A 25549-nucleotide genomic window follows, 5' to 3' on the forward strand; every position below is an offset into this window, starting at 1 on the left:
AATGATATAAAAATAATACCTTCTGGTTTGGTAGGAGACTTAATTTAATAGGTTTACATTTAGAACTTGCACTACTAGATGCAGATGATTCGCTGGACAGCATAGATACCTGTAAATATAAGTTATTATAGTGAGTAGTAGCTAATACGGCAGTGCATCCCGGGGTCTCGAGATTAAACTCCGGGTCAGGCCCCTAAAAACTTTTATTAGGTTTTTCTCAGTAGTAGACTAAAGTTTACACTCCCAGGTCAAAGAAAGAAGCATGAACAAGAAAGCATGTAAAACCGTGAACTGTGTCCGTTCGTGTCGAACTTTCCGTTCATCGGATTACAAGAGTGTACTTGTGTTAAAGTAAGCCAGTCTTTAGGCTTTAGATTGGCCATCGTGGCCAGAATCGGCCAAGAGGACATCATCATTTCATCACCATTTACTAATTAAATAGATAAAAAAATATTTAACAAGGTGATTTTTTATTTACATTTCTACTTCGAAATTGAAATTTAAGTTATACATATGTTGAATAAATATTTTTGTTAAATTCAAAATTAATTTTGACTCGATTTGACTTTTACAATAGGGAACAAGAAGCATACATTGAACTTACAGTGTCACTAAAAGCGGAATCATTATCAGGGGAGTCCGTACGAGCGATGGTGGACGCCCCATCGCTGACATCTTTGTTCTCTTGCCTTTGTGAGCTTTCACCTGCACTTCTGTCTTTTGCTTGTGAAGAGTAATCTAAAAATATAAAGTAACATATTTATTAGTTAAGCATTGGTTTTAAATAAAATTATAATTTATATATAATCGTAATTTGTCAATGAACGGATATTTTTTCTAATACGTAAATAACAAATACAATTTTATTAATATATTGCGTTTTTTTTTAAATAAAAAACGGCATTTAATCTCAATTTGGCTAAATAGTTTAATAGACTGCCTACCTGAAGATACTCTAGATATTTCTTCGTCATATTCTGAATCAAGTGCGCAAAGCTCTCCGAGAATAGCGTCTAAATCAGCATCTTGAGTTTCCTCCAAGTTAGCCATCGAAAACCTGTACGTGTCAATACGAGGCGCAACAATCTCCAGCGGCCGTAATGTGATTGGTGTTTCGCTGGACGCATTTAAACCCTGAAAATAAAACCAAGAATTTGAAAAACATCTTTTTCCGACTGGAATAAGCTATACAGCTTTGCTTTATGACTAACGACTAGTTTGTAACTGTTTCTGCGTAAAGAAGACATAAATGGTAAACATCCAATCTGTTTTCAGTTCTTAGATTTCAGCTCGTTTTGAGGTGGTTCAAACAAGGCAGACTGAAGGATCAAACGTACGAGATTAGCGCGATTGACGGAAGCCTTCTCGTGCATTCATGCTGAGAACACGTATAAGGAATACCAAATTAATGGCGACAAAAGAACGGTTGTACAGCGATTTATACACCTAGGTACAGTATTTGTGTTAATAAACGAAATTAGAAGCACCGGAGAAGAAAACGATTACGCAAATTATTATTAAATAAACGAAATATGTTTCGATCAGCTTTTGGTATTGGTTATCAAATCAAAAAAAATAATATGGTAAGTTGGTGGTGAGCGGTGATTGTCGCGAGATTGCGAGATTGACGTATCGCTATTATTAAATGGTCAATCGGGATCAATCTTAGACAAATTAATTTAAACTATAGATATTATGTGGTCCTATTCATCATCCATCGATCAAAATATTACATGATCAATTTGACTTCAATTTACTAAAATTACGGATTAAACTGATGCCAAATTGAACGTGTTATTTATTTATTGTTTATTGGTGTGACCATTACACGTACATCATAAGTATAAAATAATTAGATACTGTATCGTTTTTTTTTTTTTTTTTCAAGTTTCAGATGTTAATTTGATAATGAAAAAGAAATGTTGTTTTTAAAAACTATTTCTACATGATGGTATAATTTCTTAAAATATGTGAAAAAAAAGTAAAACTATTCTAGTAGTTGAAAAAAAAGTAAAACTATTCTAGTTTTACTTTTTTTTCACATATTTTAAGAAATTATACCATCATGTAGAAATAGTTTTTAAAAACAACATTTCTTTTTCATTATCAAATTAACATCTGAAATTTGAAAAAAAAAACGATACAGTATCTAATTATTTTATACTTAGAAAAAAAAGTAAAACTAGAATAGTTTTACTTTTTTTGTTGTTTTAGTAGTCATAAAAAAATATATTGAGCCAGGTGCATGGTACAGTGAAATGCAAATATCAGTGTCCCAATAACGTGGTTTTTCTTGCGACATTCGGCCCTGTACAGCATTTTAAGAGAAATGTCGTCTCTAGCATTATTCATCACACCACATTATATTACGATATTTAAAATACATTGCCTTTTCTCATAATTCTGAATAATAGTTTTGTAGTCTAAGCAATAATGTCACTTTTAAGCTTAATTTTATTACATTGTATAATATATTCATTAAATATGTTTCATTTCATTAAAAATATTAAAGAATTCATTAACATTTTTTTAAAAAGAGGACGACGTTTACGATTTGTTATTAACTACATTATAATCATTTAAATAAATAGAATGAAAACAGACTGTTCTATATTTCATTTATCATAAATACGTAACTAAGCTCACAGCTGCCAAGCGCTACGGAAGTGCTTTACATCGCATGCGCATCTAAGTTTAGTATCCATGCGACTAACAATGTAAATACATTCGTGATTTCGTGCCACTTCTATCGTATAAACAACTATCAAGTCTTGAACTAAACAGTAGACGCCCTTATCTGGGCCCCGATAAATGAATTCTTTGATATATATAGCAGTAGATTATTAATATGAATGCGTATACATAACAGTCCTATTATGATGAATTAATTACCCACGAACATAAAAATCAACATCCCAAAACATGGGTCGGGAACGCATTGTCTTTGGAACAATGACCCTCGGTAGCTTTGTTTAATTATGCATAAAGTATATCTTCTAAATAATAAGGCACGTTTTATAAGTATTAGGTTGTTTGTTATTAAAATATTTGTATGTTATTATCATTCGTAATTTAAGTTTTTATATTTTACATCTGACCTAAGTAATTTGTATGTAATGAAACTTATAAGTAATATTTTTATACCAAACTATGGCAAGCGCAACCCCAAAGTCTTATATTATAATATTTAAATTTATTATAACTAAATATTAACGCTATTGTTACAATCGAGTTTAGTTTGAAAAACGAACTAGATTACATACCGGCGTAGTCATATCCAGACTTTGTTCAATAGATTTATTCTCCACAGGAGAACCGGTGAGGCTTTTAGACTTTGTGGCCAGGCGAAAACTTCTGTTAAGTGTGGAGAGGAAGCCTCCACGATGCCACTTAGTCTGTTCACTTAGTTGCACGTCCATCATTCCTCGCCCGCTCACATCTCACCGTAATGACTCACCGACCACAACTCACACTAGAAAAATATAAGCAAAGGCCGGCTTCGCGTGGTCCTTATCCAAAACTGTTATCCGCTCATATTTATCAATGGGTACTCATAATCCACGGGAGGAAGTACATCTGCAAGTTAGCGACTGGAGCTTGGCGACGTAATCTTAAGTTTGTTAACATGCGATTTATTTGATTCCAGCGCCCCAATCGAGTCGGAGTCTGCGCGCTTGACTTTTGAGTAAATCGTACAAACGATAGATAGGACCTCGCCCATTCACAATGTATTTGATGAAAATATTTGAATAACTTTCATTTTCACAAAAAGTTTAAATATAACAGAACAAAGGGGACGCGATGTTGTTACGAAACGCATGCAGCGAACGCAATCTCGAACTCAACTAGAGTAAAGTTGCATTACAAAACGAGCGCCAAGCGGCAGAGACGGGTTAGCAGAGGGGGGAGGTGCGGCAAGTATGAAGCGAGGGAAGTTGGCGACTCGCTGCCGGCGCGGCGGAGGTAACGGGCGAGCGGGTGTCGAGCGCGTTCTGGTGCACGTGTGCGCCACGGCCGCCACGGCCCGCTACGTTTTGTTTGATAAGGATGACGAGGCGGTGTGCGTGTGGCGTGGCCCGCCCCACGGCTTGGCCGCGGGATCTCTCGCCCCCGCATTTGGCGCACCCAAATGACACTTAAACAATTTAGGGTGAAAATCGGGCAAGAGACGCATTGCGTTGTTTAGCGCAAAGAATTGGATAATCGAAAGCTATGGGAAATCACGGGTCTTTGAATTAAATGAAGTATACCGTATTAAATACAATGTTATATTTATCGAAGGTTAAAAAAAGTAACCAGCAATCCCGTATACCAAAAATTTTTTTTGAACAAAACAAATAATAAACCTTTGCAATTATATAATATTTTATTATGACATAATAGATTAAATTATTATAGCTTACTTATAATTAACATAGGTTACTTTATGTTTTGAAATTTCAAACATTAAGTTTTATAGTACAACAGGTACTACAACTACCGATATCTATAAAATAATAAATGGAAATTCTATTAAAAAATATATGATTAATCATGTGATATATATGTAATATAACTTGAAACAAAACGATGATTCTAAACTTAAGTACGTATATTATACAGGTTACATAAAAGTATAATACTTACAAAATACTTTTATATTTTGTATTTATCGTGTTTAGACAATTTTACCCTAAAATCTAAATTCTACACCATTTTTGTCTGTAACTAATAATGGTTTTTTTAATATGATTGAACAATTTATGAAATCTTAATTGCTTTGCGTTATTATTAAAAACTTTAGAGTTTATTGTTATTATAGATACTATTTAAAAAAGTTTACCTTGAATAGTAAATATAATAAATGACACTACGAACGTTGGCGACTGCAAATTTATTTAATTAAACCAGTTGGTATTAAGTCAAAAATGTTTTTTTATATTTTAATTGTTTGACACACGACTATTTGTTGCGTTTCAAGAAGTTGAAATTATAATTATATTGTAGCGTAGTATTATTTAATCTTAATAATATTTTATTAAAAAAACCTGTTTGTCTTGAAATGAATCCGTTATACACAAAAGTCTTGACGGCGCATTTTCTATTGTAAATCTTCTAGAACGTTCCGCAGCGCATTCCATTTGTTTATATTGTGATAAATGATCAGATGCATTATTACTATTTGTTCTACTTTCGTATATCAACTAGATGATCAGATACCAAAGTTCCTAGTAGTCAAGTTAGATGTTCCTAAATCCTGTTAAAAATTATAGATGATACTTGTATTTTCACAAAAGATTTAACATTAGCAATAGATTTTAACATAACACAAATAGTACCTAACGTTCAATTATATATTTCATTTTATGTTTACATTGAACAAATGATAAATAAATGTGCTGTCGAATTTAAGGGCGTTAGTAGCTACGACATAGTTTAATACTATTGTAGTTACTATTGTATATATTGTCTATGATATGGATTAATTGTTCAAAATAAATAAATAAATTAATGTCATTATTTATTGGACAAAATATACTCGTTATTGTGTTATTTATAAAGATGATAGTCGATGGCTGCAGTGCCTCACATTTGTGTTCAAGATTGGTTCCGGAATTATATTAATATAGAGGCTTCAAGCAAAAAATGAATGACAGGTGGCTTTTGCGTACACCTGCCGCACAATCCGGTATCGGACAGATGGCACCAACCTATGCTTCTGTAGGCCTTAATGCCTATAATTCTGTTCACTGTTCAAATACTCATAATAAGTTGATATTTATATTTAAATTATGCCATTGAATAAATAGGACGTAAGGAATACCTTGTGCTCTAAAAATAGTCCGTAAAGAGAAAAAAAAACATTCATATTGAATTAATGCTTTTTTTAAACTTAAATATAATATATATAAAGATTTATTATATGATTGATGTGATATAACACAGAACTTTTGTATTTACACAACTTTTTCATATAACTAATGCGTTCTCGCCCACGTCGTTGACTAACTGCTAAATACGAGAACTTAATAAAAAGACATAATTTGTCTACTAAAATGGTACCGCACTGTGAACATTTAAAGTAAGCGAGAAGAAATGTAATCGAGAATAATTATTAGATTACAAAAGAAAGTTACAGTTTCTGAAAAAAAATGCTATTAAAAATACTATTTTTATTACATTTGAATAGTTTTAAAAGACCACTATGTTAAATAAACGAACGAATTTGGGTAATTTGGCATTTATTTACAATATATGGATACAAATATTTGCGGGAAATAGTAAAGTGAGTTAATCTATTAACGAATCAAATATTGAAACTATCAAATAAACACGTTCCGGCATAAAATATGTCCGTTTATTTTAATACAAACTACAAATTTTTAACATTCTGAAACATTGATTACATTTCTGAATACGACCAGCATTTATGGCATTTATGGCGTGTAGTTGAAAGTTTAATTAAAAATAATAGTACCTAAGAATATTTTTAAAGTTATTTATTGATATGAAGATGTGCAGCGATTTAACACTTTCAATTGGAGAGGTTACTTTTAAGACATTCTATTATGATAAATTTACTTTAGTTAACTTAATAACGGTGAAACTTTTATATTTCACAATTATAGTCAATTACTTTATTTAAAGAAAAATTTTCAAGTGAAAATCGCTTTAAGCATTCAGCAAATTATTAAATTACATTTGTAGTTTTAATATAATCTGAAGTTAATAATATTTGCATTTCAATACAGTGCATTTGTACATTTCACTGGAAATTATGTTATTGTTTATGATCGCGATACTAATAAAATGAACTTTCCTCGATAAAGGGTTGGGGGCTGGGGTTAGTTAACTACGAGTAGGTATATTAAATGTTAACTACTAGGTATTTTTGTTGACTATATTAACTGCAAATTACATAACTTTATTTTATATACAATAAATAGACAATAAATAAAGCTATTTTACGCTGCTATTATTTCTTAACACGTACAGCTAGAAAAACTAATAACGTATTACAGCGAAGTTTAAAAATCTAATGAATATATTGGCGATCGCAGGTAGTGGTGTGACTCGTTACCCGGTAGCGAGACAGATGTGCCGCCAGGTGCATAGAGCCAAGATTCATAAATATTCCTCAAGCATCTGGCTTTATCATATGCGAGTTGCAACCTTAAAAATAAGCTGGCTTTTATTTCTCAACGCCTTATTGAAAGTATTAATTTAATTCTATAGTTAAAGTGACAGTCCACCTGCCTATTTGGGTTCGTACTTGTTTTTCTGAATTTGTGACAGTATTAGTAACTACTTGATTGTATGGTCTAAGAAATACAATTTATACACCGAATTAATAAAACTAAACTCTTTAAAAGATTTAATAAAAACAAAAGAAAGATGATCCTCCTACCTTGATCTGGTCTTCTTGTCGTTTTAAAAGCACACGTAGCCTTTAGGGGTTATAAATATTTCATTCTATAGGTAATCGTCTAATAAAGTGTTATAATAGTATTAAATCAGTATTTTGCAAGATTTTATTAGAATTATGATAATATAATACGTATATTAGCGGAAGATGGCGGATTCGTTCGTATACTTTATTCTTGCGGCTTCTCAGGGAGATCACTCAATCAATTCTCTTGGTTGATGATTATAACCTCTGAACCGATTTCAGACACACCAGCCATTCTTAAGGATACCAAGTGCACAGGATATATTTCAGTGCTCAAACTCAAGTGGACTGAAAAGGCGCAGGATTTATGGCTTTACGTGCTTTATGTGGCGCGGGAGTGTAAACACTGCCAGTTTTCGGACTCCGGGCTGCTACTGAGAATTCCTCGACAAGGAATATTATTATTCGTCGTCCGTCGAACCCAGGACTCCGAAATCTGCGGCCTTATAAGCTAGCTTTTAGAATTACGAAGTCGTCGATGTACACTTATTCTACTACTACTTAAATATATATGTACACAAACTAACAAAATAGAACTATTATTAATTTAGAAAGTAACTTTCAATTAGAATTATATAAAACGACATAATTACTATTCAGAATTCGAATTAAAAAAAAAACATAACACATTATGTGCATTTAACATGACACAATGATATTTTACGAGTATGCGTATGTTTTGATGCAGTCCCAATGGTCGTATCTGTCATTAAATGAGATTTGTATCAGCAGCAGATGTTTCGTAAAACCGGCGCGTCACGATACAAGGCAATCGTTTTCACAATTTTTTAGTTACACGCCTTAATGCACAAGGCACGTGTTATTTTGAAAGTTCCGATGTGGGGAAAGAACGAACATTTATAAAGATAAAATGCGACTGGAAGATTCCACACGATGTTTTCTTTTACTACAGAGATTAATTAAACAAAATTAAGCACATCAAAACTCAGAAATGCTCTCCCGGGATTGTACCCGCAATACTTGATCAAGTTTCACGTACTCTAACCAGTGTACCATCTCAGCTCGTGGCTTTAGCGTTTATAAAATTAAATGTTAGGACAGATAAAATACATACAATTTAAAAGAATTTGTTAAACCGTATTACATAGTCCATAATTGTAATTTTCATTTTACTAAACCTACACCAACGTTGGCTTCACAATTTTAAATTCCTTTGTTTATTAACACTAATTACACACACACACACACACACACACAAACACAGAATTATGTTATTCGGTTGATTTGGGAAGTTCAAGAATATGTTCGAAATTCTTGAACATCTCAACGTCACTTTGATTTGAACCTTTATGACCTAAATTTGAAGTCAAATATGGTGTTCAAATTAATTTAATTCAATCTATGAACAATGGAATCAATGAAGTATTCCTAATTTTAGAGTTAATTAATCAAGCTAAAAACGGACCGAAAAAGTTCATTTCAATTTTATTACATTATGTCAAACGACAATTTGGAACTTTTGGGCCTCAAAGGAAATGTTTGAAAACAAGCAGAGTATTAGTAATTACTAGCTGAGGCCGCAGCTTCACCCACGTATTAAAGAAATTCTAAAAGCAGGCTTATAATATTTCAGTATATACAACATTTTTAGTTTTATTTTCGTGGGATGTGTATTTAGTCGTTTTCGTCGCACCCGGATCTAGATAGGACAACATAAAATTTGTCATGAGAAAAACAGCATTCCCTTAAATCTATTCCGACACACTTAAAACTCTTTCCCTGTGCTTTATTTATTTTAATTGAAACGATACTTTCACAGGTAATTGTGTCCTTTTAAAACTGTAAGGTGTATTTAAAAAATAGGTACTTATTATCAACTAACCGACTGAATCTAAATTTAACAAAACCTAACCTATAAACTTTAACTTACAAAATTATTTACAAACCGAAAACAAATACTTTAGTATTTTCAAACAATCTATCTGTTGAAATATGTCAAAACAATAAAAAATACTAAAAATGTCTTCATAGACATAAGATCATTCTTATCTCGATATCTTTCATAAAAATTAATACCTTATTTATAAGCAAATAGAACAAATTTGATTACCATACAACCATTACTTACTTTGATGTGATTACTTTATAAATGGGCTATCCAACACGAAAATACTGTTCAATTCGAACCGGCAACTTCTAAGATTATTACGTTCAACCAAACAAACTCTTCAACTCTTAGCTTTAAAATATTGGTATAGATAAATAAAGTTTTCAGTGAGTTAATTATTTTTATTTAATCTGAATATTTTGGTATAAAAATAAAATTGTCTACTTGGTCATTTATAGCATTAACGACGACGAGGATGACGGGCCATCGGAGCGACAGCATCGTAGATTGAAATGCATCACTATAAGTTAATTGATAAAAAAAAACGCCTTATTATACTTTCTCTAACCAGAATGACATTTTTTGCTTCTTACTTTAAAATCACAGACTTCCATACAAACATTTATCCTGTACATATATAAAAGCGCGAGCGAAGCCGCGGACAATAGCTAGTTAAATATATAGTATCAAAAAACAGAAGATATGTGTATTACATATATATTTTTTAAATCCGTAATATGTTGTTTTGTTTAAAAGCTACTTTTTACAGTGGAAACCTTTAGAAAGGTACCTGGCCCCTATGGGGGGGGGGACCGGGATATGTGGGATACCTTACCCACTAAAACCACTGCCATGGTCGTCCTCGGCAAGGGTTGGAGAGAGAGAGGCTGCGAGATCGTCTTGATACTCCGCATAACGCATCCGCGGCCTCTCCCATAATGTTTTCCGCTCGTGGCTCGGCGGAGCTCTCCTCAGGGGTTAATAAGCTAGTAATCTAACCTAACAAAATATATTACAAACTAATACAGACAGAGGCTTACTAGGTCCCTGTTACAAGGGAGCGCCGTGCGTCTCCGACATACGTGCGTTTCCTAAAAATAACTCAATACTATAGGCAACAACGCGGCAATCGGGGCGCTTTATATATAAGAGTGGGCGTGTTGAACTAACGTAAATCCAGCATAAGCTGAACCCTATTTAATATAATTGATGATTTAAATCTGAGCTCAACTTACATTGGTAGATCTAAATCTCTGAATCTGTACATTTCTTAATTTCGTTTTGTTCCTATCAACTTTTAGTCATTATGATTTTACAGACAATCATGTAAAGGTGCCTAAAGTTTTAGCCAATTCAACTGAAAAAGTTATTTGATAGCACTTTTATCAATTAAATGTTCGACGTGATTCTTTAAATTGACATAACTTTTTGATTTACAAACCGATTGAAATTAAACAAACATTAAATTTTATATGAAGTTTGCCACAATACATTAGTGAAAACTGCACCCAAATTAGTTAAGCCGTTTCTAAGATTAGCACGCACAGACAATTTTCATCAATAACAAATCGGGGAAGTTGAATAAAAAAAGTGAATTAAAGTTATTATTAACAGTGTTTTTTACCCTTAATTTAGATAAACAACCTATTTGCGATTTATCAATGTACAAATTATCTAGCATATAAGTATCAATAGCAGATGAGGATATATATTTCTGATATCGTATCTCGTACTATTAGTGTACTCTGAATAACATACGAATATCGTGGTCTGTTCTCTTGTCATATTAGACGTAGATAGCTGTTGTCGTCAATAATTGAGTCAGCGATGTAAGCAATTTAAAACCGTAACCGTAACAGCCTGTGAATGTCCTACTGCTAGGCTAAAGGCCTCCTCTCCTCTTTTTGAGGAGAAGGTTTTGTGATTATAATTCGAAAACATCGTGAGGAAACCTGCATGTGTCTAATTTCACTGAAATTCTGCCACATGTGAATTCTACCAACCCGCATTGGAGCAGCGTGGTGGAATAAGCTCCAAACCTTCTCCTCAATTTAAAATATAAATGTATATTATAATGATAATATATATATGTTAGCGCACTTCAATTTATATTTTTATTTAATAATTACATATTTGTTCAACTTGATAATCCTTTTAGTGGTATACTAACTACGAGTATTACTATTGAGATTGCAACTTAAGATTTGTGTTTTTTTTTTGTTTCTTGGTTTTTTATTATTAGATATTGTTTTGAAATCAGTTATTTTTCTGTATAATCAGCCAAGCCTCTGTTCGTCTAACACGTAAAAATGAGGTCAATTTAATGTAACACGCATTACGGTCATCGTAAACGTGGCACGACTTAACCTAATTAATTCAAATTTGCAATAGCTTTAAAAATATAAACTACATACTATTTCGTCTGCCTTTTTATATGAGCGAAATTAAATACATAATTATTTAAAGAGTTTTGTTTTTTCGACTTCGCATTGGACTAAATTAAACTTAACTTCGTATATTTATAGCTTACTTCTAAGATGGAGGAGTTTTTTTTATTTCGCAATATTTTTTGTTTACAAGTTACGGGGCATTTCGCCGATTGTGAAAAGATTTGATTTTGTTTTAATCTTTGATTGATTTGTTTTAATTGAATATAGTAATAATAATAATAATAAAAGGGTTTACCCTAAGTCCCCCTAGGGTAAACCCTATTCGATCATTTAAAGAAAACGAATCCTAAGGGTACAATCGCCATACTTTCCCCTTTACCGTGGAAAGCTAGGATTCGATACATATTTTCTTACATCGCAATCATTTCATATTAAAAATAAGACTCAAATGGTTACAAGTGAATGAGTGATAATATAATGTATTTTCATATGGCTCATAACTTTTAACGAAAAGGTCAAGGTTAAAAGAACTAAATACTTTTGGTCTCAATAGTTAAATTTAATTACTTAATTTACGTGCATTAGGTGCATAGATTTTGGCGACATTCTGTAACATTCTCTTAGATAAAGTTAGATCTTAAAAAAGATCTAAATAAAATGAAACAATTTGTATTCAGGAGAAAAGTTCATACTGCAAATCTATACTAACATTATAAATGAAAAATGTAACTCTGTTTGTCTGTCTTTTGCGCTTTCACGCCTAAACCACTGAACTGATTTTAACGAAATTTGTTATGAAACAAGCTTGAGCCCCAAGGAAGGACAAGGACAAGGACGAGGCTACTTTTTACCTAATAACGGCCGACCTCACCAACGCGCGGGCGAAAACTAGTTTGTGTAATGTAAGGCGTCCATTAGACGATAGTTTTGGCTGTCAGTTTTACATATAAGTGATATAACTTACAACTTATGGCACTGTGACAACTGATGTTAATTAATTAATAGGAAATCTGGATTATTAGTTTTTTTATTAGGACTACGAATTGAATATTCTCTAAGCAAGGCGTTTTATAGCCGCTTAAAAATATTTACTTATATTTATTTTATATTTTTTATGATCAAAGACAAGCCAGAAGATGGGAGTAAGTTTCATAAAATAGTTTAATTTTGTCTATTATTACTCTATGTGACGTGTGTGATCTTGCAGATGTACCATTTGGTCAAAAGATGTTTTTTTTTTCTTGCTAATGTGTGGATGAGGCAGCTGGCAACATATTTAACAATAGGAAAAAATTATAAGTGCAAAAACATAATCTAGCCATGTGTTTCATTAATAGCTAGCTACAGTTTACTTTTTAATTTTTGTGCAACTTCGATTACACGAATATTTCATTTGTATGTCTAAAGAGATTTATATAGTGTTATTAAGGTATTAAATTTTAAACGAAGCTTTGTCTTCTTTAAAGGCCAAATTATCTTCTTTAAAGGACAGAAAGAGACAAAAGGGGGTGTTATTATTTATCTGCTTTTTATAATAGAGCAGCGTATAAGACCGCCTTTAGTTAATATCGAATTTTAATTTGGACTAAGTTTAAAATAATTTCAACTTATAAGTTATAATAAACATCGGTCCAAAATTGATAATTTATTAATAACATAAAGTTATTATTAATGTATTTGTGAAATGAAAATTAAATAATGAAATCCTATTCAGCTTTAGCAGAAATTAAACCAGTATCACCTCTGTAATTATGTAACTGCCAACGTAGGTAATTAATCTGAAAATCCGTTTCGATGACCAAAAGGCGATTAGTACAATTAAACTTATCGATTATGCCTTTTATTTACTGCAATTAATTAATCGAAATATATAGTGAAATATAAGTTTATGATATATAATGTATTTGATACAAAAAAGTATTGTATTCATATATATAAAAAAAATATCTATTTGCGCTTTGTTGCAAGTTGAGTGTTGATTAAGTTTGTTAAAATATGAGCATAGAAAAGAACATTTATCTTTTAATTGTATGGATTACATTACTTTTTTAATTTGCTACAGAGTTATAATATAGTAAAAAAACAACAGTATAACTTATTGCACACATATGCTAATAACAAAATTCTTAGTACTATAATCCAGAGTTTATATTCGTGAGGTATTTTAACTAGTCTCTTACAAAATGACATCGAAAAGCCGGCAGCCGTCTTTGTGGAATTTTGTCAATTTACTGTTATTACAAAAATAATGAATTTATATTTAATTTATTTATCAATTACATCATAAATTTCTTTATAAGGCATTCTAGAATGGTAACGATAATCCTTGAGAGCATATTATATATGTTTTTTTTTGTATAAATATAATAACTTTTCCAGGTTAACATTATAATGACGAAATTAATTTGGAGGTCGAACTAAATTATTATAATGTGTCAACTTTTGTTTAATGTACATTTTAGCAGCACTGTTAACAATTACGGGTTAATAAATTGAAAAACAGAGCCAGCTTATATTGGGACTAAGCAGTCTTTTTTGTATTATATTACATACCGAAAAAAAGTATAAATACCACTCTATTGAATATACTATGACTTTACGTACTTTTATATTTTTTCATAAGCATTTAAATTTAAATTATATAATGCCGCACTTATCCGGTACAATCTAAATGGGATTTTATAAGATGTCTGCAAATCATGCTCAGAGGCATATGCGCACGCGCACCTGCCGCATTGCCGCCGGCTGCATCCACACGTGCACGAACATCAATCTTTGTGGGCGCTTTTCTTGTATTTGTATAATTAATTAACGTTTTATTTTTTTGATGTTTGTAAAGTAATATGATTTTTTTAAATTTGGAATGAGTATTTTCAGGTTGTAGTTTAAAATTTTGATTTTGGTACTATTTAAACACCACTAATTTGTAGAGTTGAATAAAATATAAAAATTGCAGGTATACGCACCGCAGTAAGCACAGTGAGTTCTCCAAGCCATTCGTTAAGCAGCGCCTCGGGATCGTCGGCAGCGGCACCCGCCCCCGTATCTTCAACCAGCGCCATCTTTTAAAACAAAAAGAAGCTCTAATAATAAAATATTTTAGAACAAAATAGTTTTGTACTTACCAAAAATACTATTAATATAAAAACTAATAACATACAATAGTACCTTTTTCAACAGGTATATTTTATTGTTAAAATGTTTTGTCTAGCAAAATAATAGGGACAATTTAAAATTACGTTACAACATTGCTGTCAACATCTGGGATAATAAATAGCACGTGTTGATCTATGGGTATGGAGTAAAACAAGCGTTACTTTTGCTTGCAACTTCACACTACCGTTATAATGGCTGCTAGTTTGAGTTTGGCTTATTGAAGAAAAATAAAAGACGTATTATGAATAACCACCACGTGCCAAATAAAAAGTACATCTGGCGTTTGTGTCCACAATACGCTTAGAGCGGAGAATTATAACTCTAATAGACTAGTAAAAGTTTTGACTTTGCCGTTTTCAGTTATATTGCTTACAATCCCTGTTTTCTTCAATTTTTATTAGGTTTATATAAAAGATCCTAACATAACGTTTGTATTGGTATATGCATAACAAACAAAGAAAAGTACCTTAAGCTATTATAATTAATATTAAAAGTTTAAATCATTAAAAAACTTGATTTTACTACTTTATTATTGATTAAGTGGTAAAATAAAATATTAATAAATTTAGTATGTTTGGAAATATAGAAAAAAAATTCTAGCATGATAATAATAATTTTAAATTATTGAGTTCCTTACAACTAGCGCCATCTAGTACAATTCTATAGAACTACTGTTCTGTTTACAATTTTTATTTGATTATTATCAACAACAAACTGAATAACTGCAAATACCTGAAACCAGGTTTTTAAATTGCGTTTTTGTAAGTGTTTAAAATTGCATGTGTATATTCGTTTTTTTTGCGAATGACCGAAAATACCTCCGTAAGATGTGTATTCGTTTATTTTTCGGGCTTCGAAAATTGATCATATTTACAAATTTCGAGCTAAACCCAAGTGGCTTCCTTCACGACTTCACAGGGCTAAGGGACTTCGCATACTCACTTCTTATATTTTGTCCACAATATCCTGTTTAATCCTTTGACATTTGATTACTTTCGAGAGCAACACCGCTTAACTTTCTCTTATTCACTAGATTATCCTTATCGTTCCCATTTCTTTTGAGTACCCTTTCCCTAATCTGCTGATTTCTATTTCTACTCCTTTATGTTAATGCAGCGAGACTACGTTGAACGTGCTATTAATATATAATTGAACTGATATCCTACTGACCAATGTCCGTGGGCCTCGCAAAGCAAGTAAATTCTGGCCTTGCCTTGTGCCTAAATTCTTTCCGTGTCTGACTTGTTTGCCGTCCCATCGAGTTAAGAGATTGAGGGAATAGCGCACACACTTGTGCACTATACGTCCCGCGCAGATGGCTCTGGTGCGCTAGTCACTTTAAAATAATAATAATATGTAGGCTAGTGCTTGACTGTTATACACGTGATGGAGTGATGATACAGCCTAGGGTGGAGCGTGCTTGCCTAGAAGATGCCTATTTACTCTTGATTTAAAGGTATCCACATTGTAGGTGGTGGGGAATGCGGAGGTCGGAAGAGTGTTCCAGAGGTTAGCGGTGCGTGTCGGGACAAAAACTATGTATGAGTGAGCCTTGAGCTTAGCCCCCGTGGCTTTGTTATAATCATCATCATCATTATATTATAAAGCTATATAACCAACTAATATATCTGATTGTTTTCTTGTATATTGTAATTTGGTTTATCTATAATTTTGCGTGTAATTTTTATTTACATCTCGGACGTACCTACTGGAATAATTATTTTTAAGAAATTAAACATGACTTTTCTACTTCAATTACGTTTTTTATTTTTTTATACATTGCTTTTTTATTACGTACTATATAATGTTAAAAACGAAAAAATCAATATATTATAGTAATCGTAATCTATTATATATAGCTATCTATAGTAGCTATAGTCGAATGAATATATAATAACGAAATACTATTTAGATACCAGCGAAATACATTTGAATAACGGATTACGAATGCTCTCGTAACTTAAACAAGTACTTGTCCTAATATGAAATAAGTTGGTAAAGAAAATCACTTGATATAACTTGAATTTGCTCAACTTATAAATACCAACCCTTATAAATACCGACTAGAGTAATGTTATTACTATAATATAATTTTTGATTAGATACGGAAAACAGCGTAACCCTTATCTTTATACAGGTTTATATTAATTAAAATTTCATTGATACGTTTACTTATGATAGATTAATAATACTGATAAAAAATAAATTGTTTTGTCAACGGCATATTATGTGCATAATACGTTCTCGTAATAATGTTGGTATATAAAGTTGCGATCTAATGCCACAATTCTAAATATAAATTTTATTTCAAATGACCCTTTAATACTCTGACATTCCACTGCCATTTAAGAGCGGTGTCAATAAAACACTTTATCTGACGCGGACAAGTTATTAACTGAACAGCTCAACTTAAGACTCCTTCATATTAAAAAACGACCGCTCTCTCTCGTAACTCTTATGAGTGTGATGTTAAGTGTGCGCGAAATAGGACGTTAGATGTTTAGAAAAGTAACATATTTTTAAATGGCTTCAAATATATTACTAAAATATATTTAACGCACATTACATTAAAAAACTTATGTAACTTATAAAATAATCTCGCGGCAAGTTGTTTAACAGTGTGAAAACACTGTAAATTGAAAGGACGAAAAGAAACAATACAGTTAACTTCGCAATTATTGGTACTACACATAGTTACAAGTTATGTCAGGGAATGTCGTTTAACGAGACAATTTAGTAAACACAGCTGTACTGGTGCCTAACATTTTTGTCTTTATATTATTCTGTTGAAAAAGGGTATATTCAAATGCATTAATTTTGATGAACTATTGTTACCAAGCTATTGCAATTTTAAATTGCCTAACGTTCATTACATATTTATATTTTTTTTGTTAATAAGTTCTCAATTCGGTTTTATTTTTATATATTTGTTGCCTCCGAGCGCCGTCATTTATGGACAGATTCTATTTTTGTCTAGGTATGGTACACCCTTTTTAAATTTGAAAAATGAGTGGAATTTTTTTTAAGGTGAAATAATAGGGAAAAAATTTAATAAGGGCTGGAATTAATTTGCAGTCGCTTTTGTTTTTTTAGCACATAATTCGTAGTAGAAAAATAGTATGATTTTTTTTAAATATATGTAAATTATACCTATTTTACTTGAGGGCTTTTTGCCTATCGTATCGTAACTGTAGAAAAGACTTACCGCTTGTCGTCAAAATGTCATAATTTGTATTTAAAACATCGTAACTTATACTCTTTTCAATGTTTATATTGTTATTACAATTTGTCTACTTTAAACGCAGTATGATAACTTGTATATTAAGCCTCAGGGGCTGGATGGCAATTACGAATCCAATTGAATTTCTCTCTTAGTCGGGCTGTGTACTATTAGCCAGATAATTCTAAGCAGAATAATTAAGCATCATAAAGTTAAATCTGTTGTCGATATTAAACACATGATTTTAAATTTATTCGATAGTTTAATCGAATCGGAAAATTTGTAAAAACTCAGCAACCTCAGCGTCTGTAACTACAAAGTATTCGAATGGAATCTAAGTAACTAATGAGCCGCTCTCATTCCAGTAATGAACAACATAAAGCTATGTTGCATAGAAAAGTGATAAAGTGAGTTGTAAAACTAATTAGATCGTCGATTTTTTTTGCACATACTTTTTGCTTATAATTATGATAGGATACCGAAATAGTAGGATCGGATAATATTTGTTTTATGAAATAAAAATACAAAATAAAATATTCAAATTGATACAATATTAGTAAATAAGTAATGACGAAGATAATTAATTATTATCAGAGATCGTCTGGCTAGCAGACGTTATCCCGTCGTTAACCGGATTCGCATCTTCCACTACACGGTTCGATACGTCCAGTATCGATATTTGTATCAGTCGGGTATTGTCTAGTGGGTGTTCCGATCACCCTCGGTGGATATATCGCCCACCTTGAGTCTGGGAGTTCGGCCTTCTTCCCGATTGCGGTCAAACGTTTGGTACAAAGACTGTTTTGTTGTTTGAATTTAAGAATATTAAGTATGAAAGGGATGACAACAAAAAGCTGACGAAAAACCTTTTGAATTATATACGTTACGCAAGCGACGTGGGCAAAATTTGATTTTAAAATACAGTTACCTTTATCATACTATGAGATATTTCGTTAGATAGAATTTATTACTACAAAAGTGGATGTTTTATAAACCATGTAGGTATATTGTTAGTTTCATGACGTATATATAATGTGTTAAAGCTAATTATGTACTGTACGTACTATGTGTAAAGATAATACACGCATTGTACCAATTAATATAAAAATATGTAATAGGTATACAAAAGTTTCTATGGTAAGTAATTTAATAATCCCAGAAATTTAATATAGAAAAGTCTGCGACAGACGTCGATATATTAAAAAAAATACGTATAAGTGTTTTACATATTTTTTATCTATGGCACATTTAACATTCAAATGATACATAGTTTTATGATAATAATTTCCCCAATATAATAGATACTATAAAATATTTGTTGACATAATAAATATATATGTTCATAAATACCAAACGAAAGTATAGGTCCGATTTACTTAAAATTTAGCATAGTTACTTTTTTCGCGGCGTAGACGTTTACTAAGACCGAATTTTAAGACCGCAAAACATATCCAAAATATTTTTTTCAACATTTACTTGTGTGAAGCCGGGGGCTGGTAGCTATTATGATATATAGCCATGTAACAGTTCCAAGTGGTAATTGAGTGACTTAGTGTTCTAATAAACATTAAGCAGCGATGCGGGTTGTAGCCGTTCGATGGGCGAACAAGCTCTCACACATGCACACTCCATCGCTTTGAATCAGATTGCACCGGATGTTCTATCCATGTCGCTTCGTCTTGACACTCATCGGTTGCCGAGTGTGAAATCCCAAAGGAGAATGTGAGGTAATGAATTATTAGAACCCCCATTTATGACAAAGTTCTCCAACTAAAAATATATTTCATATCGTTCATATTGGATCAGAGGAAGCGTCGAACGAAAATAAGTTAAATTGTCATAATGGCTTTAAAATCTATATGCTGGATACAACGTAGCAGAGACTGCAATTTAAGTCAATCTTGCAACAAATAATTTCATTTCAGTTTAATGTTTCACCTCGATATTTTAAAATATTGGCGGCAAATCGCCTGCGGTTTATCGAGAACAAACAACGTTAAAACATACCTTCATAGAAGTCACGATTTTAAATTTAAATATAAAATGAACCTACCCAAGCTGATGTGGTTATGAAATTTTGAGTATAGTTTATTTTTGTACTAATTCAGAAGTAGTGCTTGAATTACATTCTGAATGATTAAATTTGTAACTAACATATTGATAAGATGCTTAATAAAGTATTAAAAGAAAAGTAATATTTAAAACCAATTCACAGCCAGTTTATGTTACTGATAAATAAATGTTTATTGTCAATATTATCGACGGGCGTGATTAATGGGGATGTGCAGGACGTGCAATTGACGTATAAATCTAATATCTACGAGTGTATCGTAGTAATAAGGCTAAGTGACTGAATGTTTGGGAGGAATGGAACTATAAATATACTGGTTAGAATAGTTAGTTCAACTAACTTTAGTTTCCGAGTTTACTCAAATGTTTTTACACCGGCTTTATTTATTATCCCATCGAATAATTACGGCAAAATTAAATAGGAAGCCCCTTTATAAAGATGCAATTTAATAAATTATTAAAACGACGTAAGTGTATCGTATATTACTGGTGGTAGGGCTTTGTGCAAGCCCGTCTGGGTAGGTACCACCCACTCATCAGATATTCTACCGCAAAACAGCAATACTTGATATTGTTGTGTTCCGGTTTGAAGGGTGAGTGAGCCAGTGTAATTACAGGCACAAGGGACATAAAATCTTAGTTCCCAAGGTACAATGCCAATGTCTAAGGGCGTTTGGTGACCACTTACCATCAGGTGGCTCATATGCTCGTCCACCTTCCTATTCTATAAAAAAAAAAAAAGCCATATAGTTCATAATATAATCAATATTATAAATGCAAATATCTTTGTGCGTTCGTCCTTCTTTTAAAATATTTGCAGTAAACTGTGGACTGTCAAAGAAGCCGAGATGGCACTGTGGTAAGAACGCGTGAATCTTAACCGATGATCGTGGGTTCAAACCCGGGCAAGCACCACTGAATTTTCATGTGCTTAATTTATGATTATAATTCATCTCGTGCTTTACGGTGAAGGAAAACATCGTGGGGAAACCTGCATGTGTCTAATTTCACTGAAGTTCTGCCACATGTGAATTCTACCAACCCGCATTGGAGCAGCGTGGTGGAATAAGCTCCAAACCTTCCCCTCAAAAAGAGGAGAGGAGGCCTTTAGCCCAGCAGTGGGACATTCACAGGCTGTTACGGTACGGTGGACTGTCTGCCTTGGAGCAAAGCTTGGAGCAATGAATGGTCAACATGATTTTTCGCTTAGAGATTGGCCCGTATATATAGAGAGTATAGAGTCTGACATAGGGTATTTTTTACCTTGGAAACGACACGGATCAATTAAAAGTAGTAATCATTTATATTTTTAAAAGTAAAGTAATGTATATTATGTGTTATAATGTATGGAATTATAATTACAATTATTCGGCGTTTGGAAACTTATTTTGTCTGAACCTGTCCAGTATTTAGTAATAATATTTATTAATAAATATTTCAGTTTACAAAACTTCGGCGAAAATTCCTTAACGTATGATGAGATAATTTCTTTAAATCCAAGGAAAGCGTGCATTTATTCACATAAATATTGAAATTATTAATTCTTTTAATGAAATGTAAGCGTTTATAAAAATATTTAGATTTCATTCGAATCAAATTTCATTCGAGTCAAATTGTTTTACTCAGTAAATATGAAAAATGTAAGAATGAAAAAAAAAGTAAAGGATATGAATAATCTAATGGAAACGTGATTACACTGTATACATTATCTTTGTAAAGCCTAGTCACTTAACGTCACGACGCTAAAGGTTAAGGTTTTTGAAAACTACATCAGATCAGGCTACTAATATTTTGCGTATACAGTAGTAATGTTATATGGGATATTAATAAATTACCTTAAACATTGTTACAGTAATGTAAATTATCATGGAGTATGTTCTTATACTATCCTCTTTGTTGTAGAGTAACTAATTCATAGATGGCGCTGCAACACTTGTATAGCGTATATATACCACATATATAAGTAATCTCAATGGAATTTGGTATACATAAATAAAAATGTAGGCAGGACAGCTGGTATTTATATAAAAGTTAATGTTACTTTGTTCGTGACGTATGTTTTCTTTAGGCAAGCATCTAATCAAGTTGAAACTTTGTACAGTTGTTGATATTTGCGCGGTCTTGGCAGAGTTGGTACCATTAACGTAAAATATAACGCGAATCTCATCTGATTATTAATTGAAAAAAAGTATTATAAATATCAACGTAATTGTTCTAAATAAGCCAAGTCTACCTCAAGTCATGAATCTATCACATAAAGTAAACCGGAACAAAATCTATTAGTATCTATAAATATATTGGTTATCTAATTTCTTTTATATAACTTGCAATAATGAGTTCATTGTTCAGTTGTTTTTATTTTAACATATCGGTCCATTAAGAAAACTCATTAACTGAAACCTTTTCAGTGCTAGAGATATTTATGAAAAAAAACAAATCGAATAGAAAAAAATGAGCTATCAAAATCTTATTACATTAATTATGAGATTTTAATCAGTCATTATGTCTTTTATAATTAACCATTTTTTTTGTCAATGTAAAAAAAAAAATATAATAGTTAAAGTGAACTCAATAAATATGTATATAAAATAGTGGTACTTCGACGATTGTTCTTTACATAATTGAATTGAGTTTTCGTATAAAATATTTTTGAAATCGCCTACCTCAATGTTGCTGTCTGATAAATGAATAATCATTTTATTAATACATAAAAATATTTTAATAATACAATAGGAATTGACATAGACCTCGTTATATATCGCCTTGACCTAAATACATAGTATAACCAGGTGAATTACTATTAATTTAAATTTAGTATGCGTATACAGTTTAAAATGTTGGTATTATTTTATAATTATAAGTCTGTCTTTATGTGGGCGTGTGTGCGTTAATGATTTAAATAAAACCCGCCCGAATTATATAGGTCGCCAAAATTTGTAATTATAAGTTTATATAAAATTTAAGTTCTTATTGGATTATTAGTTTTAGTTTATTATATCAACATAATTCCCTGGTGTTATTCTAGTGGGTGGGTTGTTCTACTATCCTTAGATACTATACAACCATTAAACAATATTTATTAATAAGGAGTTAATTGTGTACAAAGTAAGTTTACGCGTTTAATCACATACAACATGTATGTGATTAAACTTGCAATTAAAAAATAATAAAAAAAAAATTATGAATTTATATTTATTTCTACATGTTTATGCAGTTTACTCGACGAATAAAATGTATAACTAATCATTCATCAAAAAATATTGGTCGTTTTTATTTGGACAATACCTTCTAAAGATTATATGTCATTTGGCATTAACGTTTTAAGACCCGCTAGCGTCTAAAAATAAATAATTCATGCAGATTAAGCTAAAAGAAAAACCGTGTTTCGATATATTTAATGTATACATGGGGACATGCAAAAGGGCGGATCACATAAATGATAACGAACAAAATATAACTTATTATACATTATGTAAATTTCAATAAACAATGTATTTGTTGTCGACACTCAAGATTACGTTTTCATGTATAAATGTAATATCTATTTTCTAGAAATGAATGATACCATATATTCAGATGCTATTTTAAGAATTTAACAAGACTCATGTAATGTAACATTTAATAATACAGATAACAAGTGAAGGAAATTATTCACGTTAAAATTAATACCGTCTTTGTATAGTATCAAAACAATTTATATTGAAGGTTTATTTATATTCAATATATTTGATATTGTAATTAAAACTATTTACATTTACAAAGTATTTAGTTTTATGAAATGTTTACAAATCAAACGGCAGCATATTTTTAATCTGTAGACAAAAATATAAATTTGGAAAAAAAACCGTCACCGTGATTTAGTCGGTTTTTATAGTGACATATAATACTATTAAATAACCTGTTTGGCTAATATGTTAAACAACGATCATCGCTGATGACTCTGTCTCATCTGAGTCACCTACGAAATTATGAATGAGTAATGACTACTACAAAATATGCGTAACGGTGATATGTTTAAACAATAATCAAACTATCATGCTTTATTTATAATCATACCCCTTAATCGTATTATTCATCACGGTTTTTTTTTTTGATCACGGTTACGATTTTCTATAAACTTATTTATTATAATATAAATCTACAGCTTCCGATTATCTTAATGTTTTTTTAAACATAAATTAAATAAATTAATTAAATTTTATATAAGATCATTTATCTCCGTACCTTGTATTAACAGTGTTGATCTTGTATTATTCAACGAACTCTTCCAACTGTCGCTAACAAATCTGTTATCTGCATATTATTAATATCAGCAAAATAATATATTTATCGCTAAATGCACGCTGGTTAAAAACATTATAGACCGCTTACTTGCACTACATTCTTAGAAATAACTTTAAGCAAATATGCCCTTATAAGACAATGATTTGATTTCATATCGTTCGATTCGGGTTGCAATTGACCGTCCGAAGACGAATCTTAATAACGATATCATATATAAATAATAACTACAATTTAATTGAACAATCACATTTCACTACGAATTTGTTAACGCGAGAGATCGTATCGCTGCGATAGAAGCGACCGCGGCGAAGCGCCGACAATGAATGACTACTAGTCTGAACTTAACATAGTAACATAGCCAGTATATTTGTATATTAGTAGATCACACTCATTTGTTTCAATGATTATAAATCTGTATAACTTGTATAGATGATTAATTAACACACCCTATTATATCTATGAATTTTTTTAAGTTCAACAAAGTACAACAAAACATTATGTTACCTTATATAGCAATCCGGCTCTATTTTCTGGATGGTTCAGTTCCATTCAGGTTAAGCTATTAATTAATGTTAAAGTAAAATTGTTAAAGGAATTAAATGACTCCCGCTTTTCCATTCTTTCTTTTTCAAATATATATTTTAAAATGTCAATTCTAGAAGTTTTAGATAGATTTTTAGTTTATCGAAGTTTTGGTTTTCATTTTAAGTTTGTCCGCCAATGTTCCCTTCCTATGTTGACGTTATAAGTTAAAAAACAACACAACACGAAAAATGTAGCCTGTAGCGATCATTTAAATATTTTTTTAATAATAGAAAATAACAAATATTATTTTAATTTTAGTATACAGTACAAAATGATGTATAAATATAGCGATAAATCACAATATTGCGTTGATGTTTCCTGCTTTTAATCTGTGTGGACTAAAAATATTTATCTATAACATTTTGTGTATGCCATATCATTTAATAATCGCTTGATCCAATATTCACATTTAACGAGACAGCGAGCTTAAATCGCTTAAAAGGCATCATATTTTAATTAAAACTTAATCTCATTCATTTATCATATTTATATTACGATGTTCACGTGTCAAATTTTACAGTTAACTACTATTATAATATTTCTCACCTCTTGCTAGTTTTTTTGTA

General features: G+C 31.3%; 1 protein-coding gene across 5 annotated transcripts in view; it reads right to left on the reverse strand.

Moving 5' to 3' along the window:
• Nucleotides 1-25549, reverse strand: part of LOC126780773 (amyloid beta A4 precursor protein-binding family B member 1-interacting protein) — a 273890-nt gene that overhangs the window by 175408 nt on the left and 72933 nt on the right. For 2 of the 5 annotated variants that reach the window (XR_007670535.1, XM_050505463.1), the window contains exons 1-4: nucleotides 3264-4221; nucleotides 945-1134; nucleotides 605-738; nucleotides 20-109 (exon numbers count right to left, since the gene is read on the reverse strand). Coding sequence is in view for 4 of the 5 variants with exons in the window: in XM_050505463.1 (XP_050361420.1) it covers nucleotides 20-109; nucleotides 605-738; nucleotides 945-1134; nucleotides 3264-3422 (573 nt within the window). In the remaining variant the exon portion in view is untranslated. Of the gene's footprint in view, nucleotides 1-19; nucleotides 110-604; nucleotides 739-944; nucleotides 1135-3263; nucleotides 4222-14634; nucleotides 14731-15766; nucleotides 15792-24338; nucleotides 24709-25549 lie in introns of those variants that run through there. The other 3 variants (XM_050505464.1, XM_050505466.1, XM_050505465.1) reach the window with 3 other exon arrangements.

Source organism: Nymphalis io, chromosome Z (assembly GCF_905147045.1).
Source record: "Nymphalis io chromosome Z, ilAglIoxx1.1, whole genome shotgun sequence".
NCBI lineage: Eukaryota > Metazoa > Arthropoda > Insecta > Lepidoptera > Nymphalidae > Nymphalis > Nymphalis io.